The 19,891-nt window shown below is 46.6% G+C and overlaps 1 protein-coding gene across 1 annotated transcript in view; it reads right to left on the bottom strand.

The window, feature by feature from the left end:
- Positions 1-17,274, bottom strand: part of LOC123499873 (cell wall integrity and stress response component 3-like) — a 96,106-nt gene extending 78,832 nt beyond the window's left edge. Inside the window, exons 1-2 of the mRNA XM_045248407.1 lie at positions 17,044-17,274; positions 14,565-15,152 (exon numbers count right to left, since the gene is read on the bottom strand). Of these exons, the coding sequence (XP_045104342.1) occupies positions 14,565-14,636 (72 nt within the window). The 5' untranslated portion in view covers positions 14,637-15,152; positions 17,044-17,274. The remainder of the gene's footprint in view (positions 1-14,564; positions 15,153-17,043) is intronic.
- Between the last annotated feature and the right edge of the window lie 2,617 nt (positions 17,275-19,891).

Here is a 19,891-nt window from a genome sequence, read left to right on the forward strand (position 1 = left end):
ACACATACACACAGAGGCGGCCACTCCTCTATAACCCTTCTGGGAAAAGTGAAAAAAAATTACATCATCATAGTAATAAATATTGGACAGCGACACGAGAGAGTGAGTCAAGAAGCTGTTATGGAAGAGGAGAGGAGACTGTCGGAGGCTGCCTTGCGAGGAGAGATAGGAGAAGGGAATGGGAGTGGAAAGGAGAGGGGAATGAGAGAGAGAGAGAGAGGAAGGGAAGGGACTTGTCTTTTGAAAGGGGGAAGGAGCAGAGTGAGGAAAGATGAGGCTCAGAAGGCAAGTAAGCTGCTCTTCTATTGATGTGCATTGAGGTGGGAGTGGCGACGCTAAACACTCCCTCACGCATCCACTCCGCAGTGATGGAGAAGCAAGCGTGCTGAATGGAAGGGACGATCCGCGCCACCAGAGAGAGAGAGAGAGAGAGAGAGAGAGAGAGGTAATGTGATTTGTGTGGGTGGACAGACGGACATAGGTAGATAAAATGGATATATGGAAAGAGAGATAAGTAGGTAAGTGAATGTAAGTAGATTAATGGATATATGGATGGATGGAGAGAGAGATAGGTTAGTAACTTAGTAGATTGATTGATAGATAAATGGATGGATAGGTTACTAAGATTGACGGATGGAAAGATGATTAGGTTGATGAATTAACATTGATTTATAGTTATTAATAAAAAGATGACGAAATGGATCAATAATTGGATAGACAAATAAGATAGATAGATAAAGATATAGAAAGACAACAAAACATCATTAAATTTGGATGTTTATCGACCACAACCCAATCCTCTCTCTCTCTCTCTCTCTCTCTCTCTCTCTCTCTCTCTCTCTCTCTCTCTCTCTCTCTCTCTCTCTCTCTCTCTCTCTCTCTCTCTCTCTCTCTCTCTCTCTCTCTCTCTCTCTCTCTCTCTCTCTCTCTCTCTCTCTCTCTCTCTCTCTTGCTTTTGTTCTCACTCTTTGTCTGTCAGCACACACGCCATTTCTTTCCCCTCAGTGCCTCCTAAAGCTCACAGGCGCGACACGATTGAGAGGCGCGTTGGTGCCTTTAAGAATCGCGATAAACCCTTACGCGACAGTTTAAGAGAGCGGAGCAAAATAACATTCACAAACTCGTAATGCAATAAGGCTCCAAACACTAATGAGGAAGAGAAGGCTTTTAAAAATAGAAACTTGCCCTGATTTGATTTGATATTTTCTCTTCTTTTACCTTATTTTTCTTGTTACCTCTCTCTCTCTCTCTCTCTCTCTCTCTCTCTCTCTCTCTCTCTCTCTCTCTCTCTCTCTCTCTCTCTCTCTCTCTCTCTCTCTCTCTCTCTCTCTCTCTCTCTCTCTCTCTCTCTCTCTCTCTCTCTCTCTCTCTCTCTCTCTCTCTCTCTCTCTCTCTCTCTCTCTCTCTCTCTCTCTCTCTCTCTCTCTCTCTCTCTCTCTCTCTCTCTCTCTCTCTCTCTCTCTCTCTCTCTCTCTCTCTCTCTCTCTCTCTCTCTCTCTCTCTCTCTCTCTCTCTCTCTCTCTCTCTCTCTCTCTCTCTCTCTCTCTCTCTCTCTCTCTCTCTCTCTCTCTCTCTCTCTCTCTCTCTCTCTCTCTCTCTCTCTCTCTCTCTCTCTCTCTCTCTCTCTCTCTCTCTCTCTCTCTCTCTCTCTCTCTCTCTCTCTTTAGTTTGGTAAGTGTCTTATTGAAAAGCTGCTTCTGCTCTTGTTCTTGTTCTTGTTCTTGTTGCATGATTGAATTGAGTCGTTAATGAAAGTGTGTTTTTGATGACTTGCACGGCGAGGCAGGTAAAGGAAGGGAGGCATTTGATTCATGATCGCCTTGTGTGTGTGTGTGTGTGTGTGTGTGTGTGTGTGTGTGTGTGTGTGTGTGTGTGTGTGTGTGTGTGTGTGTGTTTGTGTGTGTGTTTGTGTCTTTGTGTGTTAGTGTGTATGTGTGTTTTTTCTTTCATCTGACTAAAATTAGAAAACTTCTTGAGAAATGCCTATTTGTGTGTGTGTGTCTGCTGGTTCATCTGTATGTCTGTGTTTATTTCTCTTCTTCTTCTTCTTCTTCTCTGTTTATTTTTCTCCTCCTCCTTTTCTTCTTTTTCTTTTTCTCCTCCTTTTCCTTCTTCTCCTTCTCCTTCTTCTCCTTCTCCTTCTCCTTCTCCTTCTCCTTCTCCTTCTCCTTCTCCTTCTCCTTCTCCTTCTCCTTCTCCTTCTCCTTCTCCTTCTCCTCCTCCTCCTCCTCCTCCTCCATTACCGCCATCAGCAATTTGATTTCCTGAAGTAACCCCGTACCCGCCCCGCGCCATTCACCTGTGCACACCTGCCATCAGTCTCCCCTTCAAGGCGTCAATTTGCACCTGTCTCGCCTTCACTCCAGGTAAAGGGAGGGGAGCTGCCACCACTTGAACAGGTGAATGTCAAGGAAATCAGTTTATATCTCATTAATTTTATTTGAAGGAGTTGTAAGAAAATAATTTGCGAAGTTAAAGAGGTTTCATGTTTTTTTTTATATAGTTTGGTATGAAGGATAGGATTTGAATAGAAAAAAGTGACGAGTTTGTGATTTGTTAAACTTTACATCGTAATCTCTTAGCAGTATGGATTTTGTAAAGTGTGTAAATAATGGGAGTTTTCGTGGCTTCTATAAATAGATGTAAATTTCTTATAGTGCAATACGAAGTGCGGGATCGGAGTATGTGTTTGGAAAGAGAAGAGTTTGTGATTTAGTAAACTTTATGTACAGTAATCACTTAGTCTCGTCAAGTTTGTAAAGGAAGTAAGTAATGGGAGTGTCAGTACTATGGTTTTTTCTTTTATACAAGGTGCAAATGTAAAGGGATTTTTTTTAGTTTTTTTCTATTTTGCCATTTCATTTGGAGGACTTGAATGCGAACGTTTCCAAGAGGGAAATGCGAAAGGAGAATTAATATATTTTTAATCAGCGCCACGTGCCTGAAGGCGACGAATGGGAACGCATCAAAAGGGAACGCCTTGGGAATTAATGTGTTTTTAATCATTCCACGCGAGGGGCGCCGCTGGGAACGGTTCTGAAGAGGCCAGGATGTGGGGCGGGGGGAGGCGAGGGCAGAGGGAAGGGGAGGGAGAGGGAAGGAAGTAAAGGGAGTTAGAATATCTTTTTTTTTCATCATTTTTTTTTAGTTAATCCTCTCGAAGGTGAAGACTGAGGACGATCGAAGCAAATGAATAAACAAAAGTGTTTTCAACATTACTAACCTGTTACCTGTATTCCACCAATGTGTTTAGCGATGAAAGAGAATTGGAATATACTTTTCTAGGTATTCCCTCTTGATAGCTACGAGTGAGGTGGACGATCGAAGGGAGGAAATGGAGAAAAGGGCGCAAGAGAAAGAATCAGGATGCGTTTCGTAATACAGGTTTGCCTGGAAGGTGGACGAAAGGCGGAGAAGTAAAATAGAATTGCAATATCCACTTTTTAGGCGAGTGGGAAATGATCGAAGGATATAAAAAAAACGGGAACTGTTGCAGAAGGAATCAATATGCTGTTCTTTATCTAGTTTCACGTCGGCCACATAAAGTTGCTTGCCTCATACCTTTATCGTGTCAACGTGCGTTTAGCGGTTCACGGAAAAAAATAACTGCCTTCGTATTGGTTGTTGCATATTTTTTTGCTTCCTTTCTATGTAATTTAGTTAGTTTCTGTAGCTCACTGTAACTATAGGAGAGAGAGAGAGAGAGAGAGAGAGAGAGAGAGAGAGAGAGATAAACTGACTGACACCATCACCAGCAGTACTACTACCACTATCACCACCACCACCACCACGAACAACACCACAACATTCATCTCACACAAAAGTCACTCTGTTATGAAAAAGAAAAAAAAAAGAAAAAAGAGGAGAGGTTTAGAGGCCGCGGCAAAACAGACCTGTAAAGAAGACTTACTCGCGCCTATCCACCACACCCGCTAACACGATTTTGCGGTTCTATGTCCACGGACCGCACCGACCTGAAAGAGACGGGACTAGAGGGATGGAATAACACGTAATAGGGATAGAACGGTGCGGAATGAGGCAAACTGAGACGGGAGTTGAAGGGAATGCGACAGGATGAGACAACTAATGAGTGGTAGGTGCTGGGATGGAATGGAATAGAAGTAGATGACGGGAGGTGATATATATGGGGAAAAAAGACGGGAAGAAGGAGAAACTAAGGTGAAATAGAATGAAAAGAGACGGAATAAGGAAATTGTGGAGAGAAGATAATATGAGACGGAAGGGGGAGTTTAGCTAGGATGGAATGGAATAGAATTAGACGGAATGGAACGAAGGGAAGGAGAGCAATAAGATGGAATAGAGAAGGAATGGGTTAAAAAGAACAAAATGGAACAGTCTTAATTGATGGAAGGAGTCGGAATAGAGTACATTACTAACACAAGAAATGGATAAAAAAAGAAAAACCACGAGATCAATGAACAACGTGAGGAATGAGGGAAGTAGGCAACAAGGGCCACAACAAAACAAGGCTCGGTGCTCTGATGAAGGTTTCCCTCGCCATCCATCACGCCGCCAGGGTCGAGGCCATCGCGTCGTTCTAAATGAGTTTGCCATTTTTCCTTCTCCCTTAATCGCAGTGTTTGGTACGGTCACGCTCGTCGGGGAATGTTACGCAGAGGAAGGTGGCGTTTAATGAATGGCCGAGTTGCGGTGATTTTATGCTGACAGTTTGCTTGCGTCGCTTTGTCAACTGTTACATATCGCTCCTCGAAACGTATTGTCAGTCGTTTCGGTACTACTACTACTACTACTACTACTACTACTACTACTACTACTACTACTACTACTACTACTACTACTACTACTCGCCTCACGATAAGTTGACAGTTCCCCCTAAAATATGCCCTACTACTACTACTACTACTACTACTACTACTACTACTACTACTACTACTACTACTACTACTACTACCGCCCACCACGATAAGTTGACCGTTCCCCCTAAAATATGCTCTCCTCCTCCTCATCCTCCTCCTCCTCCTCCTCCTCCTCCTCCTCCTCCTCCTCCTACTACTACTACTACTACTACTACTACTACTACTACTACTACTACTACTACTACTACTACTACTACCACAGTGTCTATTCGTACCCTTCTCAGAGTTAGCCTTGTACTGTGGCTGAGTGAGGAAGTCGATAAAACGTCAGCACGGAGAGGAGGGAAGGCTGGTGTTGGCAGGTTTTGGGGCGAGGGCAGCAGCTGGCTCTGAAGCCTAACACCACATGGGGAGGGAATTTAGGGAGAGATGAGGGAACTTGGGGGCCTGATGACAGAGGTAAGGGACATCAGCTGGTTGACACACTTCTGCTGCTACTAATACCACTGCTGCTATTATTATTACTAGTACCTGCACTATTGCTACTGCTGCTACTGCTACTATCTTTGGCGGTGGTAGTTATGCGAAATACGTGACCTGAGGCTTTGATAGTCTTGAGATAAAAACGGCCGCCTCTGATAGAAGTAAAGAGTTTATTTATTGTATCACCACCACCACCACCACCACCACCACCACCACCTCATCATCATCATCATTGTGTTCACTGCAATCTTTTGAAGTTAATGGAAAATAGTTCACAGTTACGAATAGAAAGAGAGAGAGAGAGAGAGAGAGAGAGAGAGAGAGAGAGAGAGAGAGAGAGAGCTTCACCAGTCTCTCGCATCTTCGTCGCCGTCGGGTATTTGGCTTCCTGACGTCATCTGCGGCAGGATATCTTGCATGTAGTGCCCTCAGCTCCCCTGCTTCCCTTCCTCACTATCCTTTCCCCACTTACTCACATCTTCTATTTCCCTCTCTTTTCCTTTACTAGTTTTTCCAATCTCGTCCCCATCACTATCTGCCTCTTTCTCCTCATTTCCTTCATGTCATCCATCTTCCTCCCCTTTCCAGCTACAGTTTATTTCCTATCTCTACATTTTTGCTTCTGCACTCCATTTCTTAGTTTTCTCTCTCTCTCTCTCTCTAGTCTCCCTTCATAAGTTTTTTCGTATTATTTATCTCTCTCAGCTCTCCATTTTTTTCCATTTTTCATCATATCTCTCCTCTACCAGCATCCTTAGCCTGTTTTTACTCTCTCTCTCTCTCTCTCTCTCTCTCTCTCTCTCTCTCTCTCTCTCTCTCTCTCTCTCTCTCTCTCTCGTCTTCTTCCAGCCTTTCTTCACTCAATCAACCTTCATTTTCGCCATCCCACCCTCACCTCCTCCCTTCACTTCGCTGTCTGTCTTCCGATCTCACACTTAACACTCTCCTCCTCTGTGTCTTCTCGTTCTCGTTCTCGCCCTTTCAGTGTTCCCTCACAGAAGCCTGAGGGAAGAGGTGAGGACGTGTGTGTGTGTGTGTGTGTGTGTGTGTGTGTGTGTGTGTGTGTGTGTGTGTGTGTGTGTGTACATGCGCGAAAGAAAGACTAGGTAACCATGGCATCACTACATTGACCTGGTAGAGAGAGAGAGAGAGAGAGAGAGAGAGAGAGAGAGAGAGAGAGAGAGAGAGAGAGAGAGAGAGAGAGAGAGACTGGGAGGGGATATTGTGCGTCACTAGAAAAGCTTCAACATATCACTTTATTTACTGCTCCCCACCTAGACAGCCCCGGGATAAGATCAAAAACATAGCGCAGTGAGTGAGCTATGTGTGTGTGTGTGTGTGTGTGTGTGTGTGTGTGTGTGTGTGTGTGTGTGTGTGTGTGTGTGTGTGTGTATCAATCATTCCCCACATTAGCTTGTGTCAGCCGCTCGCCTTTTACGTTGATCGGCCGCCGTGTATTGAAAAAAATCTACTCGTTAGAACCTTAATTAAGCAAGATTTTTTTCTTTTTTTTTCTTTTCTTTCTTTTCTTTTTTTTTTTTTTTTAGCGCGTGTAATGAGTCTTCCTTGTCGCTGAAAATCGTGTGGCGGCGGCGGCGGCGGTGACGGCCATGGAGGAGTTTGTAGTTAGTTAGGCGGTGAAAGTTTTGAAAAGTCATTAATGTTTTTTTTTTTTAACCGGGTTCGTTTTTAGCTCTTAATGTGTAGCTTTTCCCACGTGGGTCCGATTCCCTGTCGTGCATTTAAAGGTGTTAGCGGCAAATAGTTCACTCTGCGTCATATGGCCCTGTAGTTGTGTTTGTATTAAGTTAGCCTGTTGATTGTATATGGCATTATGTTGCTCTCAGTCATGGAGTAAGAGAGTGTCAGTGTTGGTCATATGCAGGTGTACTAATGCCCTTAGAATGAAACCATCTGTATCCCGCCGCCCTCCATTCAGTCATATCTTTCTTCCATCTCCTTTCCTCTCTCCATCCATTCAGTGTAGCCTCCATTGTTCCGTTAATCCTGCCTTCCTGTCTCCTGCATTTTTTTTCTTTTCTCAGACAATACATTTCCCTCCTTCAAGTCTTGTCTCCTCTTTCCCTCCTTCTTTCAGTCCTGCTTTCTCATAATCTTCATTAATCCTTTCCTCTCTCATTACTTTGTCATGTTTCTCTTTCTCCCCAAATTTTCCTTTCTTTACTCTTCTATTCTTCTTGTCTTTCATTCCATCCTGTCCTTCAGTTCCTTCCTTCGTTTTTCCCTGCGACACACAACACTTAACTCCACAAAGACTCGCCACACCTGCCAGCCAATACTTGCACGTCACGTGTTTCCTTGGCACACTGTCCAGCACAAGATCCTCACCAGTGAGTGGATCTTGCTCCAGCTCGTGTTAGTTCAACAGATCAAGTATTTTTGTAGCCTTCCTCGAGGCGTGCCTCCTCCACACAGCCTGTCCAAGGAGGCAGCGGCCAAGGTGCACATTGTCGATCACCACGGTGTTTGAAGTGGATGCCACGGCTGAGACTCGCTTTCATGACATCGCCAAGCCAACGCTATGCTGGTGCTGCCTCGCCGCCCTCACAGCACAGTGCAAACATTTGGCGCCGCGCCGCCATCTTATCACTCCCCGAGGACTGCTTGTTGGTACGCTTTACAGATTAATTTCATAAATGAAACATTGCTTGCCTGTTCAGGGTACGCTGAAATAATTAATGATGTCATTATGGCATTCCTTTGATAATCCAATTAGACTTCCTCGTGTCAGAGACACTCCCCCAGGGCTTAGTAATGGTGCAATCTGCGTCCTGAATGCTCTCAGGGAACTCTCCACGAGTAGACAATCTTCGTGCCCGCTGCCGCCGTGCTGCACATCAGCAGCGCACTGCAGCACACAACACGCCGCGGCAACGACCTGCTGTGTGCGTGGCGTGACTCTGTTACTCATGAACCACCTCTTGGAAATGGTCTGTGTGTATTTTTGGCCTAAATGTTTTAAGAATATAGGTGAGAGAGAGAGAGAGAGAGAGAGAGAGAGAGAGAATCACGATAACTAATTTTCTGCCCGCTGAACCTTGTAATCCCGGGTGACATCGCGGGCGGGGGCGGGAAAGAAAGAGTCCGTGAGTGGGGAGCCGTTAGCGAGGCTGACGTCCCATTGAGTCCCTGCCAGCCTGTCACCCGGCGACGGCCGACATTCCATTCTGACACATCCATCCCTAGAATCTAAACGAGATCTGCGCCCGATATTTCCTTCGCTTACCTCACCCATCACACCCTCAACTGTCCGTCCTCTCACCCTCCACACTCCTCATCCCTTCCCCTCTACAAACATCTCATACTCCCTCTCTCTCTGTTATCCCTAACACTGCCCTCAGCCACGCCCTCCACATGACAAATAAAGAAACAAAGTAATATTTACCCACACCGTTGTCACGCGCGTCAACAGTACTCAGCAAACAGGGACTTGAAATGACGCTCAGAGGAGAAAAAATGTGGAGAGGTTATCACAGTAAGTTACATTCATACGACGTGGCGGCTTTTACGAGCGACGCATGTGGTGTGGGTGGTACAAAGGTGCATTTTTTTTATGCAGAAATAGACAAAGAAATAAAGGAAAGGGTGAAGAGAGAAAGGAGGAGGATGAGGAGGAGGGAACAGTATACCACTCTCTCTCCTTTTTCTTCCTCTCCTATCTCTCTCTCTAATCGCAAACTGTCCTCTCTCATCTCTCATAAATATAACTTCCCACGTGGTGATATGAGTCCTCTTTCTTTTTTCCCTCACTATCTCCTTTCTTATCTCCTCCTCTGTGTGTGTGTGTGTGTGTGTGTGTGTGTGTGTGTGTGTGTGTGTGTGTGTGTGTGTGTGTGTGTGTGTGTGCTCATGTCTCTCCCTCTTCACACAACAGCTGCGGTGGGACGTGTGTGTGTGTGTTTAATGTATACATGTGCATCTACATATTTATAAGTCTGTGTACGTTTTATGTCTCTTAGTGGTGCAGACTCAGGTAGGAGGCTGGAGGCAGTAGAGAGAAAGGGAAATATAAGGTGGATGGGGTGAATAAGAGAAGATGAAAGGACAGGAAGAGTGAGAGAAAGAGAAATGTAGAGTGGATGAAGTGAGGAAGGCAGATGGAGGAGGCGAGAGAAGGAATGAAGAAGGCAGGGAGAGAGAAAGGGGGAATGTAAAGTGGATAAGAGGAGGGAGATGGAACATGAAAGAGGCAGGAGACTGGAGAGAGAAAAGGAAGGGAGAGAAAGAAGGATGAAAGGTCCATGAGGTGAGGAAGAGAGGACATGAAAGGGAGACAAGCAGAGGAGAAAAAGAGACGAGAGACAAGAGAAGGAGGGCAGAAAATGTTACAGGAAGGTGATTAAGGAACAAAAAAATGGAGGGAGGGAGAGAGGAAAGTTGTGTGTGTGTGTGTGTGTGTGTGTGTGTGTGTGTGTGTGTGTGTGTGTGTGTGTGTGTGAGGTTATTATGCTGAAAGTGAGACAATATGTATAATGACCATCTTTTTCGCTCTCATCTCGCGCCCCTGTTATCTCTCCCCTCGTTCTCGCCAACATTCTACCACCACCACCACCACCACCACCATCACCACCACCCTCGTCCTCACCGTCATTGTCACCGCACACTTTGTCCTTCTTAACTTTTTATCACCATCCTCCTCCTCCGCACCTCTTATCATATTCTAATCTGCCTTCTCTTCCGCGTTATACACTCTCTCTCTCTCTCTCTCTCTCTCTCTCTCTCTCTCTCTCTCTCTCTCTCTCTCTCTCTCTCTCTCTCTCTCTCTCTGTCATACTGCAAATCTTTTCCAACATCTCCATTACTTATAGACATTAAGACCAAAAAGGGTCTTCTAGTTGCCTCTCAGGGGAAATATAAAGCTTAGACCAGAGAGAGAGAGAGAGAGAGAGAGAGAGAGAGAGAGAGAGAATTTTGAAATGTTAAATTATTGGTTGAAACACGTGTGAAAGATCATTAACTAACACACCTTCCCGTTCTCAGGTGAGCTCTGCGCCCCGCCCTGCTCCCCGCCCTGCTCCCCGCCCTGCCTTTCCTTGCCCTGCCCTTCCTTGCCCTGCCCTGCCCCTCCCACGCATCCCCCTCTCCCGCCAGATAAGTGCTTCTCTTCCCACGCCTCACACTGACTCGAGCTGGAATTCAGAAACGCTGCATTCTTTCATCACGACTAATTTCAAATGCCAAAGATGTCTGGTCAGGTTATCATTACTGTTTCTCCTGTTGATAATCTAAAAATCTTGTTAATCTGTCTCTAGAACCGTAAAAAAAACATCTTTAAAACCTGTGCCACTTCAATTAGTGCTCCTTAAGATTAGTGGAAATGATGCAGAATAGGACTCGAGTTACGTGATAGTGTGAGAGTTTAAATATTTTTTTGAAGGGAATTGACTTTTCTATGTTACGAGGAAAACTAGTGGTGGTGAATAAATTAGCTGAAAAAGGTGTGTGTGTGTGTGTGTGTGTGTGTGTGTGTGTGTGTTGGGGGTGGTGATGCTGCTGCCGTATGGTGTAACATTTAGGGTAGATGATTTGGCTTCGGAAATAGAGAAATAACATGTCGGGAAATAGAGATGAAAGATTCGTGGTTGTCTGTCTGTGTGTGTGTGTGTGTGTGTGTGTGTGTGTGTGTGTGTGTGTGTGTGTGTGTGTCCTGCGGCTCTGTTCTGTACGCAGCCTCTCATAAATTTCGTTTGATGTTGCAGCGTATAATGAAATGCAGTAACCGAAAATAAAAAAAAAAAAGTTTTGTAGCTTGTTATGTTCCCTGTTGCAAAGTTAAAACTATGGATGGGTTGATGAACTTGTCTTTATTTTTGGAGTCTGTATCATTATCATTTTTTTCTTTTTTTTATTGAAGACTGGATAAACTTGAAGCTAGATGGGGAGATGGGGGAAAAGGACCAGAGAATTGGATAAACTTCAAGCTAGATAGGGAGATGGGAAAAAGGACCAGTATTCTCTAACATTTTTCCTATATTCCTATCTTGTTTATCCTATTCTCTCTTATACAAACATATCCTCTTCTATCACACACTTCTCTCCTATTTTCTATCATTTAACATTTATACCCTCCTATTTTTATTCTCTTTTAAAACTTTATTAATCCTATTTATACCTTTTTTTTTAATCATACTTCCCCTATCTATATTCTCTCCTCACACACTTCATCTCATCATATGTCTACCTTTTTCATAACGAGTGGCTTGGTATTCCCTTCGCATCACCCACCAGCCACAGCCTCAGAGGAGCGCCAGTGACCGGTGTGTGTGAGGTAGCCACTTAACACGGAGGTGAAGTATTTAATTGAGATAAACACCCACCTAGCCTCCATTTACACTCCGCCAGCCTTCCCACTTACCTATCTTCATACACCTACCTGCCTTTACCTACCCACGTGCCTACCTACCTACTTACTCACTCACTCACTCACTCACTCACTCACTTACTTACTTACCTATTCACCTACCCACACAAACACCACCCACCTACTCACCGACCTACCTGCCTACCTACCTACCTACGTACCTACCCACCCCCTACGTACATTGGAACACCCCAGAAGTAACTATCAGTCGACGCATGTGTTGCCATACCAGAAGAATTTAAAGTTCCCAAGTGGCCAGGTAGCTACTCGCAAAGCCGTTAGTTACACCAACATCAGCGTTCTTAGTGATATGAAAAAAAAAAGATTAAAAAAAATGTGTCTATTCGTTGTGCCTTTCCCGCCAAACAGAGACAAAAGAGACATTGTTACCGAAATGACACTCAGGGTAAATTTACCTGGCCCCGCTAATTGTTCTGGCCACTTTATTTGCCTGGGAACGGATATAGAAGAGGTATGTTTGACCGCCGCCACGAGGAAAAAAAATTAGATCTCCACGTGAACCCTCTCCCATTTTTGTGTGTTTTGTTTTATGTGAAATGGAAAAAAGATACGAAAGGAAGAGGGAAAAAAAGCGGTAGAGAGGAGAGAGAGAGAGAGAGAGAGAGAGAGAGAGAGAGAGAGAGGAGGAGACACTTGAGTGGGAAGCGTGGGAAGGCTGAGTAGGAGGAGAGAGAGAGAGAGAGAGAGAGAGAGAGAGAGAGGACAGCACACGAGACACGAGTGGGCAGCGGAGGAGAGAGGGAGAGTGGAGAATAGCGGTCGAGTGAACAAGGCAGAGGGTGGGGGGGATGGCTAGGGGTGTTGCGGGGGGCGTAAGTGTGGGAAGAGGCAGGGGGAAGGCGGGGTGGGGAAGGAAGAGGGGTAAGTGGCAGGGAGGATGTGGGGAAGTTGTGCGTAGGGAAGGCGTGGTGGGGAAGGAGGGGAGTGGGGGTTGTTCAAAGGGAGGATCTCTCATTAAAGCTGCCTTGTTCCCCGCCGTATGTTGGGGGGTGAGTCTTGTTGTTGGCTCATTTCTCTCTCTCTCTCTCTCTCTCTCTCTCTCTCTCTCTCTCTCTCTCTCTCTCTCTCTCTCTCTCTCTGATGGTGTACGTGCCGCTGCGTGTCGGCAAAGGTCACACAAGTTGCCTCCAAGCGTGGCGCCACGTTTTACACTTGGCCGCCACAAGTGTAAGGGACAGGGTGGCTACAACACCTCAATTATTACTGCGACAGGTGTTGAGTCTTGTTAACCTCTGTGTGTGTGTGTGTGTGTGTGTGTGTGTGTGTGTGTGTGTGTGTGTGTGTGTGTGTGTGTGTGTGTGTGTGTGTGTGTGTGTGTGTGTGTTTAGGTACGCCTAACTAAAGTTCAGGTGACTCATTCTACAGGTTCACAAAGACACACACACACACACACACACACACACACACACACACACACACACACACACACACACACACACACACACACACAACTTCATTCAGTCTCCTGCATTTCTCTTTTCTCGTCCTCTCTTTTGCTGCAGATAGCGACCACATGGCGGAGAGAGAGAGAGAGAGAGAGAGAGAGAGAGAGAGAGAGAGAGAGAGAGAGAGAGAGAGAGAGAGAGAGCGCACGGGATACATCCAGAACGTTCTTCACGCGAAATATAAACATCCAGCCCACCCAACACCCACCGTCACCCACCCACCCACCCGTCACCCCACACACAACGCACCCTCTCACCCCGACCTCGTTTTCAACCTTACCCCAATTTCCCGTTGTTGTTCACATCACTTCGTCCCTCTCTGCTCATCTTCTGCCCCGCCCCGCTCCGCCCCGTCCCGCCCCGCCTTGACCCATTTTACCCCGCCCCACTGTCTTATCCCAGCCCGTTTCGTACCTTCGTCAGCCTTTTCTCAACTTCATCCCGTTAGTTTTTTTTTCTTTTGTCTCGTTTTACGCATCTCAAGTTCTTTCTCTCTCTCTCTCTCTCTCTCTCTCTCTCTCTCATCTACAAGTGGTCGCTCTCGAAACAGCTGCCAAATTTCCTGAGTCTTGATCTCATTCTGTAAGAGAGAGCGCCTGACGGAGGGAGCCTAGGGATATAGAGGGAGAAGGGGGATAGTATGATAGGAGAGTGCGTAATTGGTAGGGGCGTTGAGAACAAAAGGGAAAGAGAGAAAGAGAGGATGAGATTAAGGATAAGCTTCCCACTGATAGAGCCATATTCATTCTCTCTCTCTCTCTCTCTCTCTCTCTCTCTCTCTCTCTCTCTCTCTCTCTCTCTCTCTCTCTCTCTCTCTCTCTCTCTCTCTCTCTCTCTCGGGCCAGCTTCCCTTTCATACGCCACCTTTCAACATTTACCATCAAAAATGTTTCTTGCATAACACTTCCTCTTTCGCGTCCTCTCCAACACTCCCATGACTTATTCCCCACAGTATTTTCCTGCAGCGCTCCCACCAATAACCTTCCCCTAGTGCTCTTCCTCAACACTTCCTCTTTCTTTTCGTAGAAGAGTTTTGTTATCTTGCCTTTTTTTTGTGTGTTTTCTTAATCCGGCGATCACATCTTCGGCTCATTAACCTCCCCTTCCATCACCAATCATTTTTCTGCAGCCTTTCCCAACACTGATGCTTCTTCAGTACCCATCCCAACATTTCCTCTTTCCTATCCTTTGAAGATTTGTGTGTCATCTTACTATCACTTCTTCCCCATAATTTTCCACCCATCCTTCTCCCTTCCATTTTCCTTTCATATGCTTTCCGTCTCTTTTGTGTGTGTATGTCATCTCACTATCACCTTATCTCGGTACACACTAATCCCCATCCAACCTTCTCACTTCCATTTGCTCTTCACATGCTCCCCACCCTTGTGTACTTACGATGGTGATGCCGCCGATGAGCACACAGCCCTGCCGCAGCGTGAGGCAGCAGCAGCCCTCCACCTCGCACATGGTGACCCGCCCTCAGGCCACGCGGGGGCCACGCCTCTCGCTCTGCCACAAGTCTCACTAGAACACAGACACACAGCGGCAGGAGCGCGGCATTACCAGGCTACGGGCCCACTCGCGAAGGAGGCGCTGAAGGTCATGTACAGTGGGAGGCGTGAATGTTTGATGCAGGAAGGAGGCAAAGAGGATCAAAGATGAAGAAACGCGTTGAATGTCACAAGAAAAAATTCGCTTCTGAAAGTCATTCGTGAAGAAGTGGCTGCCTGTGATCAAGCACAGAAAGGCGCCGCAGGTCAGTCAAAGTTCACAGACAAATGCTGCGACGAAGAGAAGTCACGCCACGCTGAGCCGCGGCATCACTGAGTCACGAGTGCCAGAGCCCCGTGCCTGTGCTGCTGCTGCCCCTCCGCCTTCTCCATGTGTGCTGCGTCAGTCCGGGAGTGTAGCGCCGCTTGGGTTTCCCGGCGCGGTAGTGAGGTGCGCCGCCCGCCAGGTGTCGCCAGGTGGTCACGCCGGCACCTGTGGACCACGGCACACTGTTAGTCACGCGTGGAGTGCAGGTCATGAAGGGTGACATTAATGGCGGGGCGTGAAAATAAGCGTGAAGAAGTGTCCCTTGTGATATTTATAGAGAGAGAGAGAGAGAGAGAGAGAGAGAGAGAGAGAGAGAGAGAGAGAGAATATGAGAATATGTAACAGCACACTATTAAGATCCACCTACCCCCTACCTCTCCCCCTATTTGGGTTCAGCTCCCACGAATTACTTACCCTGTGACCCTGCATATCTGTGCTACCGTACTCCCTCATACCCATTACCCCCCCTGCCTCTTTCTCTCACACACACCCACACACACTCCAACGCCTCGCTTACACGCGCAGGGAGACACATTTTTAATCCTAGAAATAGGTGTGGTCATCTCTCTCTCTCTCTCTCATACCTAGCTATCTACCTTTTCTTTTACTTTATCGTCTTTATTATGTTCTTTTGTCACTCACACACACACAGTTCGGTTTGCTTCAAAACGCAATTTTAACTATCCTTCATGCTAATATCTCTTTATTTAAATTTTGCATTATTTCTCCTTCTCTTATTAACGATTATAGTTTCCTGACAATCTAATCTATGTCTTTTCCTCTACCTTATCGTTCTGAAATAATGAAGACTTCTATTTTTTACTCATTAATTTTTGTTTCAATCATTCACCTGCTAACGTTATTGAATGTCACCTCTCAGTTCTCACCTGTTCTCTCCGTTGCAAGTCAGTTCCCCTCACCTGCACTTCTTTACACCTGTCCCGGCAGTCCCGTACCCTTGTCTGAAACATGCCTGGCTAAACCCTCACCTTTTTGTTCTCCTCAACAAAATATATGTTAAAGGCGAGTGGAGTCCAGGAGATTCAGTCGTGGGGAGGAGAGAAAGAAGGAGGGAAAAATGGAAGTAATAAAGATTGGGTAACAGGGAGAGTAGAGAAGGGAGGAAGAAAGATTGGTCTGGAAAGAGAGAAAGGAAGGGAGAAAAATTAGGTCATGGAGGCCGGAGAAAGGGAGGATTAGGAATGTAGACGTGAGTAAAGATTGGATGGCGTGGAGTGAAGGAAAAAGATATGGTGTTCCTCGGAGAATGATAAACATTGACCTCCTTGAAGGGAAGGAGAGGACGAGTACTTGTGAGGAAGGGAGGGCAGAGCGTGGAGGAGGCAAGTGTATGATGCTTGCAAGAATCTAAATTGTTTACTGATTTTCCATGCTCTTCGACCAAAGGAAAAATTTTACCTAGAAAGATTTGGTGTGTGCGTGTGCGTGTGCATGTGCGTGTACCTGTGTGTGTGCGCGTGAGTGTGTGCGTGCGTGTCTGGGCGCTCGCACTGGCTTCTACATATGCACAAGCACTCATAGGTTTGCGTGCGCACGCACGCACGCACGTATGCACACACACACACACACACACACACACACACACACACACACACACACACACACACACACACACATAAAACAATCAAATAGATAGACAGACAGACACACAGGCAGGCAGACAAATACTACCAACCAAACACTTTATTTTTATACAAACTAATGCACACATACACACAAACAGACAGACAGACAGACAGGCAGGCAGACAGACAGGCAAACAGACAGGCAGACAGACAGACAGACAGACAAACAGACAGACAGAGGAATACTACCAGTCATCCACTTTATTTTATACAAGTGCACGCACACACACACACACACACACACACACACATAAATATAAACAAACAGACAAACAAGTAAACTAAATACAATTCTAAACATGTAGTACACAGACACATCACATGCTAGTATAACATAACAGTTTACATATGAACATTTACACACACACACACACACACACACACACACACACACACACACACACACACACCAGCGTGCGTCAGGGCGGGGCGGGGCGGGACGGCCCTGTGTTGCTTCTCTTGCAGAAGTGGCGGCGTGGAGAAGGCGGGAAGAGCGCCCTTGGTGGTGCTCACTGGGCTCCGCGGGAAATGGACAGTGCTGAGGGAGGCGGCGAAGGTTTGAGGCAGGAGCAGGGGGGAAAAGGGGGCGTGGCAGGGAGGCTGGCGTGCGGGGGTGGCGTGGGGGACGAGAGGAGTCGCACACGTCCTCACTCACTGCTCTACTTCACGCAACTAAACCCCTCTGCCCTCTCTCTCTCTCTCTCTCTCTCTCTCTCTCTCTCTCTCTCTCTCTCTCTCTCTCTCTCTCTCTCTCTCTCTCTCTCTCTCTCTCTCTCTCTCTCTCTCTCTCTCTCTCTCTCTCTCTCTCTCTCTCTCTCTCTCTCTCTCTCTCTCTCTCTCTCTCTCTCTCTCTCTCTCTCTCTCTCTCTCTCTCTCTCTCTCTCTCTCTCTCTCTCTCTCTCTCTCTCTCTCTCTCTCTCTCTGTTGTTTCATGGCTGTCTTTCATCCATCCTTCCTTCTCTCTCTCTCTCTCTCTCTCTCACACTCACACACACACACACACACACACACACACACACACACACACACACACACACACACACACACACACACACCGATCTGTCGCTTTGTTACCTATCCTTGCCCCTTTCCTACTCCGCTCTGCCCCGCCCCGCCCTGCCCTGCCTCTCTACGCCCCGTCCCGTCCCCGTCCTGTCCCGTCCCATGCCTTGCTCCACTTCTTTGTCCCTTTTCCAACCCGCAAGTGGACGCCCTTCGCTCCTCTGTGTGTGGAAAAGAGTCATGAGTGGAGATGAAAGTGGAGGAGAGTTGGTGCTGGACAAAGAGAGAGAGAGAGAGAGAGAGAGAGAGAGAGAGAGAGAGAGAGAGAGAGAGTTCTGATATGGGAGACAGAAAAGAAATTAATTGTAAAGGAAAATTGAATGTGAAAAAGAATAAAATTGTGGTCTCAGAGATAATTGAAAGACAGGAGAAATAGCGAAGGGCGAAGCGTAGCGTGAAGAAAGTGAAGCGAAAGGATACGTGGAGAGAACCGACAGAGGACAAAGGGCTGGGGAAAGAAAAGGAGGAGGAGAGTGACCAAAGGGAGAGAAATAAGATAGCGGAGGAGGAAAAAGGAATCTGGCCGTAGGATAAGATAGAGAAAGAAATATTATGATGGAGGAAAGGAGAGGACAAAGGAAGGATATAAGATTAAAGAAATATCAAAATTATAAGAAGGATTGGGTATAGAGAAATAGGAGGAGGAGGAGGAGGAGAAGGAGAGGAGAAAGAAAGCTGAAAGGGAGAGTAAGAATGGAGTAAGGGAGGTTATGGAATGGAGAGGCGAGACGAGGTAGGATGATTATGGAGGAAAGAAGGGAGGCAGGGAAGGAGGAAAGGGAGGGAAGGGAAGGAGGGATGGAGAGAAGGGAGGGAGGGAGGGATATCCGTGACTGGGAGACACAAATATCTAATCGACAAATTGATTTCAGAAATTGACTTCAGGAGTTCACTGTTCAGGCGCCTTGTGTTACTCCCTCCTCCTCCTCCTCCTCCTCCTCCTCCTCCTCTTCCATGCCAGGCTATACGCTCTCCTTCCTTCCTCTTTCCTTCTCCTTCCCTCCTCGCCTATCACTTCTCCAGTTTCTTGTCTCTTTCCTCTTCTTTCATTTCTTTTGTTACAATTTCTCTTCTGTGACCGAGCGGTTGTATTTGTTCCACGTTTCCCCTTCGTTCTTATAGATTTTCTTGACACTCTTCCTTTTTTCTTATCTTCATCTTTCTCGTCCTTCATTTTCTCCTCCACTGCCTTCTCCTCCTCCTCCTCCTCCTCCTCCGTCTTTTGTCCTATTCCTCCCTGCCTGTTCGTTCTCATTTTTCAGTATCACCTCCTCCTCCTCCTCTTCGTTTTCTTTTAGGACATTCAGTTGTACCTAATAACTTACACACACACACACACACACACACACACACACACACACACACACACACACACACACACACCTTGACCTTTCGTGTGTCGTTAACTTCCCCTCACCCTTCTCAGTTTACATACATACAAGTGATCTTCCAGGGACGTGATTCTTTACTTAGCAACTCTTGGTATTGTTCTTCGTGGTGGTGGTGGTGGTGGTGGTGGTGGTGTGTGGTGGTGGTGTAGTTATTTTCTCTGAATGCCTCTCGTGCTTTTGCTGAAACGTTTTGTATTGCTGGTGCTAAAGAACATGATATCCTCACCAGCGGTAGGAGTATGTGAACAAGAAGGACAAGAACGGCAAAGACGACTAAAGCTGTGATGAGGACGACGATGATATTAGTGATTCCAGTGGAGGAGGAGGAGGAGGAGGAGGAGCAGGAGGACTTTGATTTGAAGGATGGAATTGGATTATCCGGTTTAGCACAGAAACACCACGCAAATACACGGTCGCGCGCGCTCACACACACACACACACACACACACACACACACACACACACACACACACACACACACACACACACACACACACACACACACACACACACACACACACACACACACACACACACACACACACACACACACACGGTAGCTCAGTGGTTAGAGCGCTGGCTTCACAAGCCAGAGGACCGGGGTTCGATTCCCCGGCCGGGTGGAGATATTTGGGTGTGTCTCCTTTGACGTGTAGCCCCTGTTCACCTAGCAGTGAGTAGGTACGGGATGTAAATCGAGAAGTTGTGACCTTGTTGTCCCGGTGTGTGGTGTGTGTCTGGTCTCAGGCCTATCCGAAGATCGGAAATAATGAGCTCTGAGCTCGTTCCGTAGGGTAACGTCTGG

Source organism: Portunus trituberculatus, chromosome 50, assembly GCF_017591435.1.
Source record: "Portunus trituberculatus isolate SZX2019 chromosome 50, ASM1759143v1, whole genome shotgun sequence".
Lineage (NCBI taxonomy): Eukaryota > Metazoa > Arthropoda > Malacostraca > Decapoda > Portunidae > Portunus > Portunus trituberculatus.